This window comes from Macrotis lagotis, chromosome X (genome assembly GCF_037893015.1).
Source record: "Macrotis lagotis isolate mMagLag1 chromosome X, bilby.v1.9.chrom.fasta, whole genome shotgun sequence".
NCBI classification, from domain to species: Eukaryota; Metazoa; Chordata; class Mammalia; order Peramelemorphia; family Peramelidae; genus Macrotis; species Macrotis lagotis.
The window spans coordinates 117,793,452-117,808,356 of record NC_133666.1 but is presented as its reverse complement, the minus strand read 5'-3'; the positions used below and the strand labels follow the sequence as shown (position 1 = coordinate 117,808,356).

The 14,905-nt window shown below is 35.6% G+C and overlaps 1 protein-coding gene across 2 annotated transcripts in view; it reads right to left on the bottom strand.

Moving 5' to 3' along the window:
• Positions 1-429: 429 nt before the first annotated feature.
• Positions 430-14,905, bottom strand: part of LOC141503279 (cyclin-dependent kinase inhibitor 2A-like) — a 28,477-nt gene continuing 14,001 nt past the window's right edge. The window contains exons 1-3 of one of the 2 annotated variants that reach the window (XM_074208482.1): positions 5,921-6,105; positions 2,341-2,641; positions 430-774 (exon numbers count right to left, since the gene is read on the bottom strand). In XM_074208482.1, coding sequence (XP_074064583.1) covers positions 2,351-2,641; positions 5,921-6,046 — 417 coding nt within the window. In that variant the 5' untranslated portion in view covers positions 6,047-6,105 and the 3' untranslated portion in view covers positions 430-774; positions 2,341-2,350. Of the gene's footprint in view, positions 775-2,340; positions 2,642-5,920; positions 6,106-14,905 lie in introns of those variants that run through there. The other variant, XM_074208483.1, reaches the window with a different exon arrangement.

The following is a 14,905-nucleotide window of genomic DNA, read 5'->3' as shown; positions in this document are numbered from 1 at the left end:
TAAAATTTAAAAAGTGAATGCAAAGAGAATTCTGATATTTATATTCTTTTTACAAGAAAACCCTAACAATTCAAATTTAAAGGACATGGAAACAATTTTAATATTTAGCATTTAATATGCTTATTAAAAATAAAGCAAGTAGATGATTCTATTCACTCATAGATCACTGAGACTGCAGTTGAGAGGACCTAAGTTCAAATCCAGTGTCAAATATTTACTAGCTATGTAGCCCCAGGCAAGTCATTTAATCTCTGTTTTCCTAGAAAGTAGTTAGATGTGGATAATATTGATCTGGAGACAGGAAAACCTGAATTCAAATCTGATTTCAGATACTTACTGTCACCTAATCTCTTTGCCAAGAAAACCCCATGGAATAGGCATGACTGAACAACACCACACACACACACACACACACACACACACACACACAAACACAAACACAAACACACATAAAGATCTCTCTCTGTCTCTGTGTCTCTCTCTCTGTCACACACAAACACACACACACACACACACACACACACACACACACACACGCACGCACACTTCAATCACAGCATTCTGAACGGCTGCCAAACTAAGAATGATAGAGACTGCCATTTCGGGGCCTTGTCAGAAGCAAGTTTATTAAAAAATTTGTCTCAAACAAATATGAAAATGCTAACCAAGATGTAGCTGAAAGCAAAGACGCAAGACGGTATAAGTATGTAGAAGCGTTAAGAAGCTGGTCCAGGGAAGGAAGAAGGCAGGAAGTACTATGGAGGATATCGAAATCTGCAAAAGAAAAGAGCAATCTAAGAAAACTCCTTAAGACCAAAAGTCAAATACCATTTCTTATGCCATTCCGGTTCTCATCCAAAATTCCAAAAGTGCTACAAAGAACTTGCTTTCAAATCTCGTCTAAACTTCCTACCACGAGCTAGCCAATTTTCTTTCATAGGATTTAAAAGCAGTAACTTCCTATGTGGAAATTTGTCTATGTATATATTAGTGTCTGTGTCCTCCTAAGACTTTCCCCTCTTTCTATCCTCTTCATACTTGACTTCCTTTTGCTGATTATCACCAACTTATCTTGTACATATCTTATTTGTGCTAAGTTGTTTGAATGTTGTCTCCTTCATTAGATTGTGAGCTCCTTGAGGGAAGAACTTTTTTCCATTTTTAGTTTATTTTTGTTTTCTCAGAGGTTAGCACGGTGCTTGACTCATAGTAGGAGCTTGTGGCCAGTCAGGGTTATTCAGAAGCAAGTACCATAGAACAAGTCACTTACCTGAAATTTGCCTCTCTCCCACTTCCCCCACGCCATGCCCTCTAGCAACAGCAAGAGAACCCTGTTTCTAACACGGCACACTGTCCCTAACTTCAGCTATTGATCTGTAGCAGCTCGTCCCTCATTTGGATAAGGGTTCTTCTGCGGGCTTTTCCTCTTTGCTGATCTCTGTCCCTCCCTCCCCAACCCCACCTCCAGTGAAATTTCCCCCCAGGTCATTGGGGAAAATGGACAAAATCAAAGATGTTGATTTAGAAAGGCTGGGGGAAAGTTGCTCGTAGTTCTTTTCTTCTCCACTACACAAAGGCTGTATGTAGTCTCTACTACAGATTCCTTTCCACAACTCTAAGAAGAGCACATACTCTATCTGGGTATTGTCCATTGCTAAGGAAGACACAAGGGAGAGAAAATGTTTCTTGAAAGGTCTAATATTTCTACAGACTTGGTGTGAAGAGAACGTGCAAGGAAAATTTCCTTGAGGTCCTTAGTCAGTCAAAACAAATGAGTTGCAATTTAGAATCTTAGAACGCTGCATGGCCTGTACACAGTTCATTTAATCTTGAGCTCGGTCACTGATTCTCTTTCTTGAGGGTTGCATTTGAAACCAGGTCTATCCCCTACGCCCCAAAACCTCTTAAAAAATCATCCATCAGAAGGCATATTTATAAAATGGAATTGTATTTCTTTCTTCTTTGCCACTCAATTCTGAACATACTTGATCTCAGTAAGTCACAGAAGCAACCCGCATGCATACGAGGGTGGATACATTTCATAATTGGTTGAGTGTTGGACCTGAAGTCCGAGAAACCTTAGTTCAAATCAAACTCGAGACAACGAGCTTTATGACCATGCGTAAATCATTTAACTTCCCGCTAACTGTTTTCTTAGCTAAAATGGGGATAATCATAATTACCTTCCTGGGTTTTGGTGAAAAACAAATAAGATATTTTTTAAAGCTTTTGCAGACATTAAAGAGCTACTTAAATGGTAATTATACTACTTAACTTTGATGATTCTAGGGAAAGGAAAAAGAGGCTCCACCTATTTTTTTTTTTTTTTTTTTACCTCACCTGAAAGGACCTATTCTGCATCCTGGATCTCCGATTTCATTCCCCCCTTCGCCACCTCGCGCAGATATGTGACCACGAGGTGGTGTCCCTGTTCCTCAGCTAGGTCCACGGGGAGGCGACCCAGGGAGTCCTTGACATCCAATCGTGCTCCCGCCTGGTGAAGTAGCATCAGAGTGTCCAGGAAGCCCTCCCGGGCAGCGTCGTGTACTGGTAGAGTGAGGGTTGTCAGGTCTGGAGTATTGGGCTCTGCTCCGTGCTGCAGCAGGAGCTCTGCCACGCGCACACTGCCCATCATCATGACCTAGAGGGCAAATGGCAGGATTGGTCACATTAACAACGCATCTTGGGAAGATTCCTAGGATAAGGCGCAAGAAATGAGATTTAGATTTATCTCCATATTCCCAGCACATAACAATGTCTTGCGTACAAAATGTGCTTTAGATTTTTTTTTAAAGTTGAACTTAATATAAGGATAGGGATGAGGCGACATAGAGCTTAGTGTATATGGGAGAAAGTTGGGGAAAGTGTACTAGACTACAGCAGCAGCAAGGAGGAAGTGAATTTAGGCTTTCGTTTTTTGTAAAACTAATAGAGCTGGAAATGTATTTGAATGAAGCATTGTTTACTATTCAGAACAAAGACACTAGTTTAATTTTAACTTTGATGTGGACAACACTTCCAGAGTTGCCCAGGCAATAACTAGCAGCACAGGATGAAACGGCTTCAGTTAGTTCCAATTAACGTTACTGAAGAGAGTACACTTCTCTGGAGTCACAGAATCACTAAAGAGGCAAAAAATTGACTCCAGGATGTCAACACAGGTAGAGGATCTGAAAGCCGTAGGGCTCTTGCAAACAGAGCAGACCATTGAATCCTTGAAGAATCTAAACTCAACATAAATTGATTTAAATTTAGTCAAAGAACCACAGATTTGTAGTTAGAGAATCTGTATTTGACTCCAGGCTCAGTTAATATGTGTGTGTGGACTAAGTTACTTTGTGGGGCTCCAATTTCCAGCCCCATAGATTTTCTAAGTCTTTCAAGCTCCGAACCTATGATCCTAACATGAAAAACCTTATCCCAAGGATATTCAGCAATCAATCACTGAAATGCTCTCAGACCAGAATAAATACAAAGCTATTTGAAGGAATTTATTTTCTGGTTATCAAATATATATATTATAGTATTAATTGCATTATATTGTAATGGTAGTCACATTTAATTGGTTTTAAATTTTTTTCAAATAAAAAATTAAACTGTCATGGCTTTCATATGAAGATTCGTAATTATCAGATTCTTCTGTGGAATTTTCAAATCAAAGTATAATGTCCCAGTAGCAATTTTATACATTTGGAAAATAACTATATTTGTACAAGTGGTCTGCAGATTGGAAAATAGCGTGGCTATTATTAATGGAGGGTGGATATTAAAACGAACTTTTTTTAAAAGTCTGAAAGTGCTAAAATTTTAAATAAGTTAATGAAACAAAATGAATTTTGGGATTTTGCTAGATGTATACAGCAGAGACGGTTATACAATTGTGAGTTTTGCCACATCTGATTTTTCAAAAAAAGAAAATCTTGAAACTTAAAGAGAAATCTAGTTTAATTTAATTTTATTATTTAGTTTGGTTTGGCTTATCCAAGACCTACATCTGTTTCATGGCTAATAAAAATAATTGTGATGTAATATAACTTGTCAACTGTCTTTAAAGAGAATTTCCAAAGGGAAGTGTTTTGAGTTATGATGACATCAATTAAAAAATATATAGCACACTGAGGTGATCAATTTAAGGGCAATACTCATGGATTTTCATTTGATGAGTTCATTTACAAATCAGTGTCATGGCTTTTTAATTGCAACACTCACAAAGCTTACAAGATAAACAACAAGGACAAAAATTAAGAGATTTTAGAATTTGAAGTTGGAACAGATCTTAAAGACATCAAATTCAGCCCCCCCCATTATTTTATTTGGTTTTTGCAAATACCAATTAAATCTTAAATAGTTTACAAATTATATTAAAGGAGCTGAATATTCATTTCAAATAATAGCAAAGCTGTTAAAAACAACCATTTAAATATTTATTGGAAATAGTAATATTATTGAATATTTTCATTTAAATTTTCATCAACAATCCCAGAAAGTAATCAGTCTATGGGGAACCAAATTAGATATTCAAGGGATTGTTATATCACCTCTCATTAAACTCTACAAATTTGATGTCATAATTCAGTTCATCTCATAAAAAGTCAGAAACAATATAACATTTGTTGGAAGTGTTTCTTAAAAAAAATCACAAAATATTTAAAAACAACTTTAAAATGTTTGTTTTCACTGTTTCCAACAATGTCATAGGTGCCATCCCTAATCTGCCCACCTTCTTGCCTGAATTCAAAAAGCTGACCACATCTGACCACCGGGTTGCACTCATGTTCTAGAGGTCTTTCAGTTCTCTCCACTTTTAAAAAAGACTACTTAAATATAGTCTTTTTTGAAGATTTTATTTTAATCATTTTTTCAAAACATACTAGTCATTTTCTGTCGTTCACTTTCTTTCAAAAGCATTTTTTTCAATGCTCTCAAAAAACTTTTTTTCCTAAAAAATAGGTCCACCTTATTTCACCGACACACTTAAAATAAAAATTAAAAGTCACACATTTTAAAACCGAACATTTATAAGGAAAAATCATTTTTGAGTGAGAAGTGAAACCCATAAAGTACTTTGCATTTTATGTATGGTAGGCAATAGTTACAAGCCCATATCTTAAAGGTGAGTCATTTATTTCTTTCGAGGACACATTTTGAAAAGACGCGAATATAACTAAAGCATTTTATTTGCCTTTTTATTTACCTTTTCCCCAAGAGTTGATTATTCCTCCACCTCCACTCCACTCCTCAAACTCACAATAAACTAGGCTTTTATAAGATAACTTTTATATTTAGCACTGTTAACCTTTTCCCCGATGAACTCCATTTTACAACTTGTAGATGTTTTGAAGTCAGGAAAAAGATTTTACATTTGTCAATGAAGTCCTTGTTTTTGTTGTTGATCTCTATTTTCTTAGGCAGTGACTGAAATTAGTAAATTCTGGATTTGAATAATCCTGGGATCCTGTAGAACAGTTTAGCTCTAGATTTTAGTAGTGAAGTAATAAAGGGCTTTTGTAAACTGGAAATAGCTAAGTAGCTAATATTTGCCACTGTTAATTTTCTCCCCAGTGAATTACATTTTAAAAACCTGTAGAAGGTTTGGAGTCAGGAAAAGATGTTTCATTTGCATGCATATATATGAACTATTCCATAGTTTTCATCATCTGTAATCCTTGACCATGTGAACAAGTAATTCATTAAGAAGCACAAACCACTCAATTGCGAATACAATTTTTAAAAGTTAGCCATTTTTAAAAAAGTTACTTTTAACCCCCCCCCCCCCCCCGCGAATAATTCGAATCAATACTTCATTCTTTAATGCCTACGATGAATTCCCTTTTATACGGAGCTCCGGAACACTCTCCCCCCTCTCCTCGTTCCTTTCCACTCACTGCCTCCATTCTCGAAGATTTCCTTTTCCCTCTACCTGAATGGCGCTCCGGCCGAAGCGATTCTTGACATTGGGGTCAGTGCCTGACTCAAGGAGCTTCTGCACTAACTCCGTCCGACCCCTAGCAGCAGCTTCTGTCAGTCTCTCTACGGACAGATTCATGATTTTCTTTGGATTGTGCCGTTTGTATATCCCGGCTTCTTTGTAGTGCGCTGCACCTTCACAACTTCCCTCCGAATTAAATAAGGCCTATTTCCCCCTCGCGGCATCCCCCCCTTCCTCTCCCATCCCCGTTAATTCCGCAACCCCTCCTTCCTTCTTAACAGTCCCTTCTGATTTGAGGAACATAGCAACTCTGTCACCATTATTTTTCGGATCCTAAAGAGGGGCGGGACGGACTGGGTCTGGGCGGAGCGAAGCAGGGAGGAGGGAGGTGAGTGAGTCAGCAGTGGTAGGGTAGAAATCGGGCAATTTGCCAAAAACGTAAGGCTTTGTTCCTGGGTCACTAACTTTTCTCAACTACTGGATTGATACAGAAGACAGCTATATTGACAGCTTGGGAAATTATCTTCTAAGGGTAAAATTCTCCTTTTAAAAACTAACTTTAGATGAACTTGGCAATGAGTAGGACGCATAGACCACATGATGGGAAGTAAGCATAAACCTCCCCCCCTTTCCCCGCCCCCCGCTTTTCCATTGTTTTCTATACCGAAAATTGCTTGGGATCCATGACTGTACCAGAACCTCACACCAACTGAGTCCTGCTCAGACACAGTTACGGAAAATGGAAATAGTTTCTCTAATCTTCATGTCAATTTTATTACTATGGTAGATCAAATCACCCATTAAAAGGGAATACAGTGTGATTTAATGATAAGGACTTTGAATTTTGAGTCAGAAGACTTTAAATCCTGATTTTGCTACTTAAGAACTATGAGTTTAGCTTTTCTGAGCATCAGTGGCAACTGATAAAAGGATTGGATTAGCTAGGTTTATCGGTCCTTTCCCCAGCTCTAAATCTTATGACCCTGCACAGATTGGAACACATGGGTCATATGCATACATATGTGTACGCATATGTATCGAAGTTTTTTTAAAGGGTTTTTTTATGTGAGAAATTTTATGTGAGATTTGATTTGCTTGAACCCAGAGGGCGGAACTACAAGCCATGGATCAGAGTAAGGTGTAGAAAGACAGTTTTAAACTTGCAAAACTTCATAATATTGAGTGCTATCCCAAAGTGAAATGAGTTGCTTGGGGATTTAGAGGATCGCCTTAGTACATATCTTTCATTCATCAAATATTTATTAAGATAAGAATCCTAAGCATTGAGTAATATGAAGAGCTTACGCACTGATGGGGAGAGACATCATAGGTGCAAAAAGATAAGTCAATATAAATACATAAAAAGTAAATAGTGATTGGTTGTTCATGGGAAACTGAGGGGAGGAATGGACATGCTATACCGATGTAGTATTATTTCATATGCAGGGGAGTTACAGTTAGCCTGGAAAGTGACTTTGGATAACAACTACGATTACATTTGTGTCCAATCTAAAGTGGATCAGAGCTCTTAAAAGGCTGACAGAAACTATTCTTGGAAATAGAGTGGAGCATGAAAAAATAGAGATGGAAAGAGGAAAATGTCATAAAATCTTAAGTGTCCATTTAGTCTAATCCACACATGAAGGAAATCCTTACTATAACATTTCAAAAAATAAATGGTTCCTCTGCTTTTGCTTTGAAGACCTCTAAGGAGAAGAGAAACTTCTACTGTTTGAGGATGTACAATGTGCCTTTGAACAACTTCAATTATTAAGTTTCCCCTTCCATCAAGTCTTAATTTTCTCTTTTGGACTTTCACCCATTGTTCCTAGTTTCACCCTGTGAGGTCAAAGAGATCAAGTCTAATCATTTTTTCATGTAATAATTAATCCTTCAATTAATCTTCAAAAGTAACAGCCTCCTGTCCTTTCATCTTACTGGTAGGTTCCAACGGGCATTTTCCAGGATTAAACACAACATCGCAAATGAAGTCTGAAGAGGGCAGAAAACAATGAAACCACTAGCTCCCCCTTGCTACTAGCTTTGCCCATCTTAATGCTGCTCAAGATTGCATTAGCTTTTTTTTTTTTTTTTGGAGGGATGAAGGTGGGAATACTACACATGGCTACTGATTCAGATTGAGTTTGCAGATTACTAGTTATTACTCCTAATTTTCATCATCTGCAAATCTGATAAGCATATCATCTATATGCTTTTATCCAAGTTATTGATAAAAATGTTAAACAGTAGTGGAAGGGCCAAATGCAAATACCTAGAGATAATTCTTCTGGAGAACTCCTGCCATACTAATATTGAATCTTTAACAACTACTTTCTCATGAGTTCTGAATCTGCATGTTTGCATCATTATATAATATAGCTTTCCACAAAATGGCATGAGATATTTTATCAAAAGTTTTGCCAACAGTAATTCATTGTTGATAGAATTGTGAATTAAAATGAGCTAATGATTTTAGAAAAACATGAACAGACTTTCATGAAATAAGAGCAAAATGAGTAGAGCCAAAAGAACATTATGTACTGTAACAATAATAGTATCTTAAGAATGGCTTTGAACAAATAATTTATTTTGGTTATTATTAAAAACCAAAATTAACATATAAATTAATATAAGTATAAAATGATATAAGAAATAAATTATCTGCTCTAGAGAAAGAACTGATAATTAGAAGTATGCATAGAATAATTTTACACACATACACTCACAAACATACACACCTATTTATGTCTAAGGGGGAAGGAAAAAAGAAATTTGCATGATATTTTTTATATATTTTGAGAGGAATAACAAATTGTGCATAGTGGATTTTTCAGTTTCATGTGTGTAATATTTATGTTGCACTTTGTTATAGAAATGTTTTTTATTCTATATATTAAAAATAAAATATAATAATAAAAAGTTCTGCCCCAAATTAAGCCATATCCACTGCAATACCCTTTGTAAGCCTGTGAAAAATATAAACAAGATTAAACTGGCATGACCTATATTCTAAATGAAACTATGTTTGACTCTTTGTAAACACTACATCCATTTCCCATTATTCACCAATCATCTCTTTGATTAAGTGGATTCTGAGTTAGGAAAACCTGAGTTCAAATGGAAATTCAGATACTTGACCCTGGGTTAAGTTAATTTAACTTCTAAGTCTCAGTTTCTCCATTCCTAAAATGGAAATAATAATAGCATCTCCCACTGAGGACTGCAAACCTTAACGCTTTCTATGAATGTTAGTTCTTAGTCATTTCCCCAAGAATCAAAGTCAATGTCACTAGTCTGATAGAGGTGACAGACTATTTTCAGTCTTTTGGAAAATCGGGGTATTGATCCTTCTCCAATTATGTGGGACAGCTCCAATTTCTACTGATTTTTCAAATATCAGTGACAGTGGCTCAAAACAATCACTTCTGACAGTTGTTTCATGACCAGAAGATGTAGTTTTTCAGAATCAGATGACTTAAATTCATCAAGGGCAACTAGATGCTCTCTCACTTACTCTCTTTACTTATTAAGTTACTTATTAACTCTCTAACTTACTCCTTGGGCATCAACTCCATGTTAGTCATTTTTGATCTGTTATTTCCAACGTAAAGTTCATTCTCCCTAGCAGAGAAAACAAAAACAAAATGTGTCAAGATTTTCTATTATAAAGATACTATCCCTTTCTTGATTTTCCATTTTCTAATAGAGGTTACCACCTCTATTTTTAAAAATAAATTTTGTTCTTCGATTCCTTCATCAGTCTGAGTTCATCATAATTTTTTTAAGCATTCATGTTAATCTTTTTACAAGGATGGACCATGCTTTTATACTCATCTTTTGTTACTTGTTGTTTCTTACATATTGTGTGTATTTCTCTTTTAAATTTAAGCAAGCTAATAAGTTCCCTGTTAATCACACTGGTCTCCTTAGACAAAACCCATCTTTTCTCTTCCTTGTAATTGGTTACCTTTTTGTCTTCAGAACTTCATTCTTGAGCTGACTTTCCCTGATGTATTTTAACTATGGCTTCATATCCAACTTTCCTCTAAACCTTTTTAAGTATGTCAAACATGGCCCTCCTGGGCTTCCTGGACACAGTGCACTACCCGCTCTACTTGAGGTCTTTCTCATCTTTCTAGTCATCCTTCTGCTCTTGTGCACCTGGGCCCTCTGTGGTTGGCCCCACTGGGGCATCCCTAGATAGATTATGTCCAGTATTGAGAGGTTGCTTTTTTGGATAGGGTACAAAGTGCATGCACCCACCTGGCTGGGTTATCTCTTGGACTGAAAACAGTTTTAGAGGGCAGAAGATTGATATCTGGATGGTCACTCAGTTATACAGCCCCGGGCCTTTATTGGAGAGAAGATGCACCCTAGAGAGGTATTGCTTAAGTTCTTAAAACTATGGAATCTGCCTATCCTAGTAAGTATCATACATTTCAGCATCAAAAGTCTCCAGGGGTCATATAGATCAACCACTTTGCCATTCTTTGAACTGGTGGCCTCTTCTTCAGTGATACCCCAGAATTTCCTGTTCCATTGTCTTCTGTTTCTTACTCGTGAGAAATCTTCGTCTCTATTTAACATAAAATCTTTCTCTTGTACTCTGAATCTGTTTCCTTTTACCTTTACATGGAAATGGAAAATCACAGGAATATGAAATAATTCTTCTGACTGAAAATCAAATATTTGACTCCTTCAAACCTTTGTTATCATTATCTCTTTCTGACTTCATTGGTATGATGAGTCCCTAAGAGGATGCTGCCTTTCCCCAAATGCAGATTTCCACCTCCAATGGGAATAGTCTTGAGAGTTGACTGGGGCATCCAGCAATCTCAGAAGCTGAACCTGAATCCAGCTCTTCCTGAGTTGGAAGCCTGTTCTCCAAACAGTCCTGTTTATCTTCTTTATAAATATCGACTGTAATGATTTGGTTTGTTTGTTTTTTAATTTGAGAGATTTAACAATCAACTCCCCTTTGTTTAAATAGGATTATAGTAGTATCAAGGAAAACTTGAAGTACAATCATTTTGACTTGAATGGAGTGAAAACAGCAAGACAAATTTCCATTTTTCTGAACTGTCTAGCTTTTAAAATTTAGATTAACTATTTTTTTAAAGCCAGGTACTTTTATTCAAATATCTAGAATAATATATCCTTGGTAGTCCAGGTAAACCTCTCTTCCTTCTGAAGACAGCCTATCTGCTGTAGAAAGGAAAATCTTTCTTCCTAGTATTCTTGCCTGTCCCATCTTTACAACCTCCTACATCTGAATTTTTCTTTTTCTTTTTTTTAATCTGATTTTTTCTTGATATGAATACAACTTTCTAACCAATTGAGGCTTACCAATTAGACACCTGCTAGGGGTCTGGTCTCTCTTCCCTCTCCAGAGCAACCCAGTTGTATAAGATGGCCAATACAAAAGGATTAACATCAGTCAGGAAGGTACCTCATCCAGGATCCCTTTCTTGCCACAACCTAATGATCACTGTACCAGACCCTGTGTACCCTTGTCTTCTTTGACTCCAGTTATATTTTTTTTTTGCCCCATAAGTGACTATGATCCAATTGTATCCATGTGTCTGACTTTCCTTTATTTTCCCACCTGTATTATGTTAAGCCACAAACTTTTTCTTGTGAATGAATATATCTCTAATAAAACTCTCTCTACTTTTTTTTTTTGAAAAAAAAATGCCTTCTTGAAATTTAGGATACATGTCAGACTAGGCCTAGATTTCTTTCCTTATCTATCATCAACTCTAAGTTGGAGTAGTAATTTCCCCCTAAGATTTCAATCATTTCCACCTAGCAACAAATTCCTCCCTCTTAGAATCAAATCCAGAATAGAATTTTTTCCTGTTGGTTTCTTCATATGTTGAAAAATGGAATTGCTATCACAGCAAATCAAGAAACTATTTATCAGCTGTTCTGTTTTTATTGGAGAGCATCAGCAGATATCTGGGTAAAGATCCCATGATAACCATATTTTACCTTTGTGTCATCTTTTCTGAACTTCTCATTTTCTTCTTTCTACATATGTGATCTGTTGCAAACTCCAAGGACAAAATCACTTCTCTTCCCTCACTTGTCTTTCAACTAATTTTTTTTCATTATTCTTTGTCTTTCAGTGATTTTCTTAGGATTTGTGTGCTACATTAAAAAGTAAGGGGATGGCGGCTAGTGGAGCAGTGGATAAAGCACCGGCCTTGGAGTCAGGAGTACCTGGGTTCAAATCCTGTCTCAGACACTTAATAATTACCTAGCTGTATGGCCTTGGGCAAGCCACTTAACCCCATATGCCTTACAAAAAAAAAAACCCTAAAAAGTAAGGGGAATTTTATAGTTTAAAGGCAGGACATCTTGAAAAGATGCAGAGGTCAAAATATCACCCTACATATCTCTAAGAGTTGTGGACCTGGAAAAGGGATTTCAGGTAAGAAGGAGTTCTTTGAGTTTTCTAATTTCCCTTTATTTTATCTTTACTCTGCCTCCCCTTAATAACTCTCCACCCTTTCCCCTTGTCTTCTGTACATGTTCATTCTTTTTTTTAAAAATTTATGTTCATTCTCTAGACTGGAAGACCTAAATTGCTGTATATATTCAGACTCAAGGAGAAACTACATGTTGATAAAAACCAGTATAGTATAGTAGGGAGACCAATTGTTTGAAAGTTATAGAAGCCAGCTTCTAAACCTTAACGTCATGGAATTTCACATTGGAAGTATGTTAAAACACAGATAACACTGTTGAAAAGATATATCTTTATATTAATTGCTTATATTTAGAATTATAATTACAAATTATATTTTCTTATATTTGAGGCCTTATGTCTAGCAATGTTTGATACAAGGAAGATAGTGTGGGGGAGGGAATAGAATCTGAATTTTAAAATGTATTTGTTACACTAAACACAGAAATGCCACATATAGCTAATGAAGAATTATTTATCAGCACAAATGGTATCTGTTCTATAAAGAACATTTCTTAATGTCAGATCACAATTTTCCCTTTGATAAATGACAAAACAAGAGTGGGATTCTATTTTATCTTTTAGTTTTCTACATGGACTCCCCATGATTCTTCTACCTTAAAAAAGTCACTACTTTTTATCAGCATAATGTTTAAAGGTTGTTAGTTATAGTTTCCACTTACATAATTTATTCTTCCACTTTTATAACTTACTGCATAATTGTGGAAAAATCAATGAACTTTTCTGGGTTTCAGATTTTCCTACTTCAAAATTGTAAAAAGAAATAATACTATCTTTGTTTACTAAGGTTATTGTAATAATAAAGAGAAGTACACTTCAATTTATAAAACATAAGTGTTCCTGAAATCTGTGTCAATCAAATTTTATTTTAATATTTATGAAAAACACTATTTAAAATAATACTACAGTAAATCTTGTAAAAAGATAAAGGTATTTTCCAAAGTTTTCACTTTTTGTAAATTAGATTTTCTTAGAATGTGGCATACATCCATATCTCTTTGTTAACATTTGAAGTCCTTGGAGATCTAGAGAGGAAAAGATATAGCTTTAATAATTGAGAAGTCTTTCTTTTATCAAATCAGAATCTCCTTCTATATTATTGTATTCATTACTCTTCATTCTGCTCTGTTGGGCTAAGCAGAATAAGTCTGATCCTTGTTCCACACCAAAGATTTCCAAATCCTTGAAGATCACTGTCATGGCTTTTACAAGCATTTTTTTTCTCCATACTAACCCCTTCTAGTTTCTTCAAATGATTTTCCTACGACATGATCTCAAAGGCATTCAAACAGGTCTCTCTCTCTCCTCTTGATAGGAGGATGATGTTCTCTTAAGTTGTTATCAATGTTGTTCATAAAAATTCTTGTCCAGAGTTGAATGAAAATTTCCAGATATTATCTTACCATGGCAGAATATAGTAGAAATAATACTGGGCTGCATGTCAGAACATGCCAAGTTTTTCTGTCTTTTATCAGGATGTCAAAGAACAGTTTCTATTACACAAGGTTTCTACTATATCATTTCAAATTATTTTACATAGCATAAGAATGTGGGGTTTTTTAACTTGCCATTTTAGCCTGTAGGTTCATATTAAGTTTAAAGTGACTAAAGACTTGAGATTATTTTTCTGAGATGAATAGCTATATCTATCAATATTTCTTCTATTTTGTATTTATGAAGTTGATTTTTTTGGCAAGGCAAATGGATTAAGTGACTTGTCCAAGGTCACACAGCCAGGTAATTATTAAGTGTTTGAGGACAGATTTGAACTCAGGTCCTCTTTATTCCAGGGTTGGTTCTCTGTTTACTGTGCCACCTAACTTAGTTTCCCCTGAAGTTGATTTTTAATAAGTTAATTTCTTTATTTGCCCTTATTAAATTTTATCTTGCTTGACTTGGCTCTAGCAGTCATAATCATTTTGGGATCATGACTTTTTCATAGGTATCTTAATGATAGCTTTGTGACATATGAAAAACTGAATGCCATCTCTATTTTTAACTAAATCTTTGATAAACACAAGGTACTCCACTAAAGACCTCCACACAAGATGAAAAAGATTTTGCTTTGGATCTGAACACTGTAACAATTCCAAATTCATCTAAATTTATCATAATTTTGCCCATATGTTTCAAAACCATGAGATTTAGTCAAATTCTTTGGGAATCAAGTAAATTATAGCTTTTGCATTGAACGAATGAATGAAAATTTTCTGTATGCTTATAATGTGCTAGACATTGTGATAATTGTTGAAAATAAAAATAAAAATAGAGAATAAAATCCGTGCTCTTAAGAGTCTAGATTCTAAAATAGCCCCTGATATTAAGCAAGGTATTAATTTTATATCAGCTGATTTGGTTTTATTCTTTATTGTCCAAAGATAATTCTTCCTGAGACACACAGACACACACAGACACACACACACACACACACACACACACACACAAACACAAACACACAGAGTAAGACTTGAATGGCCTTCCCTCTT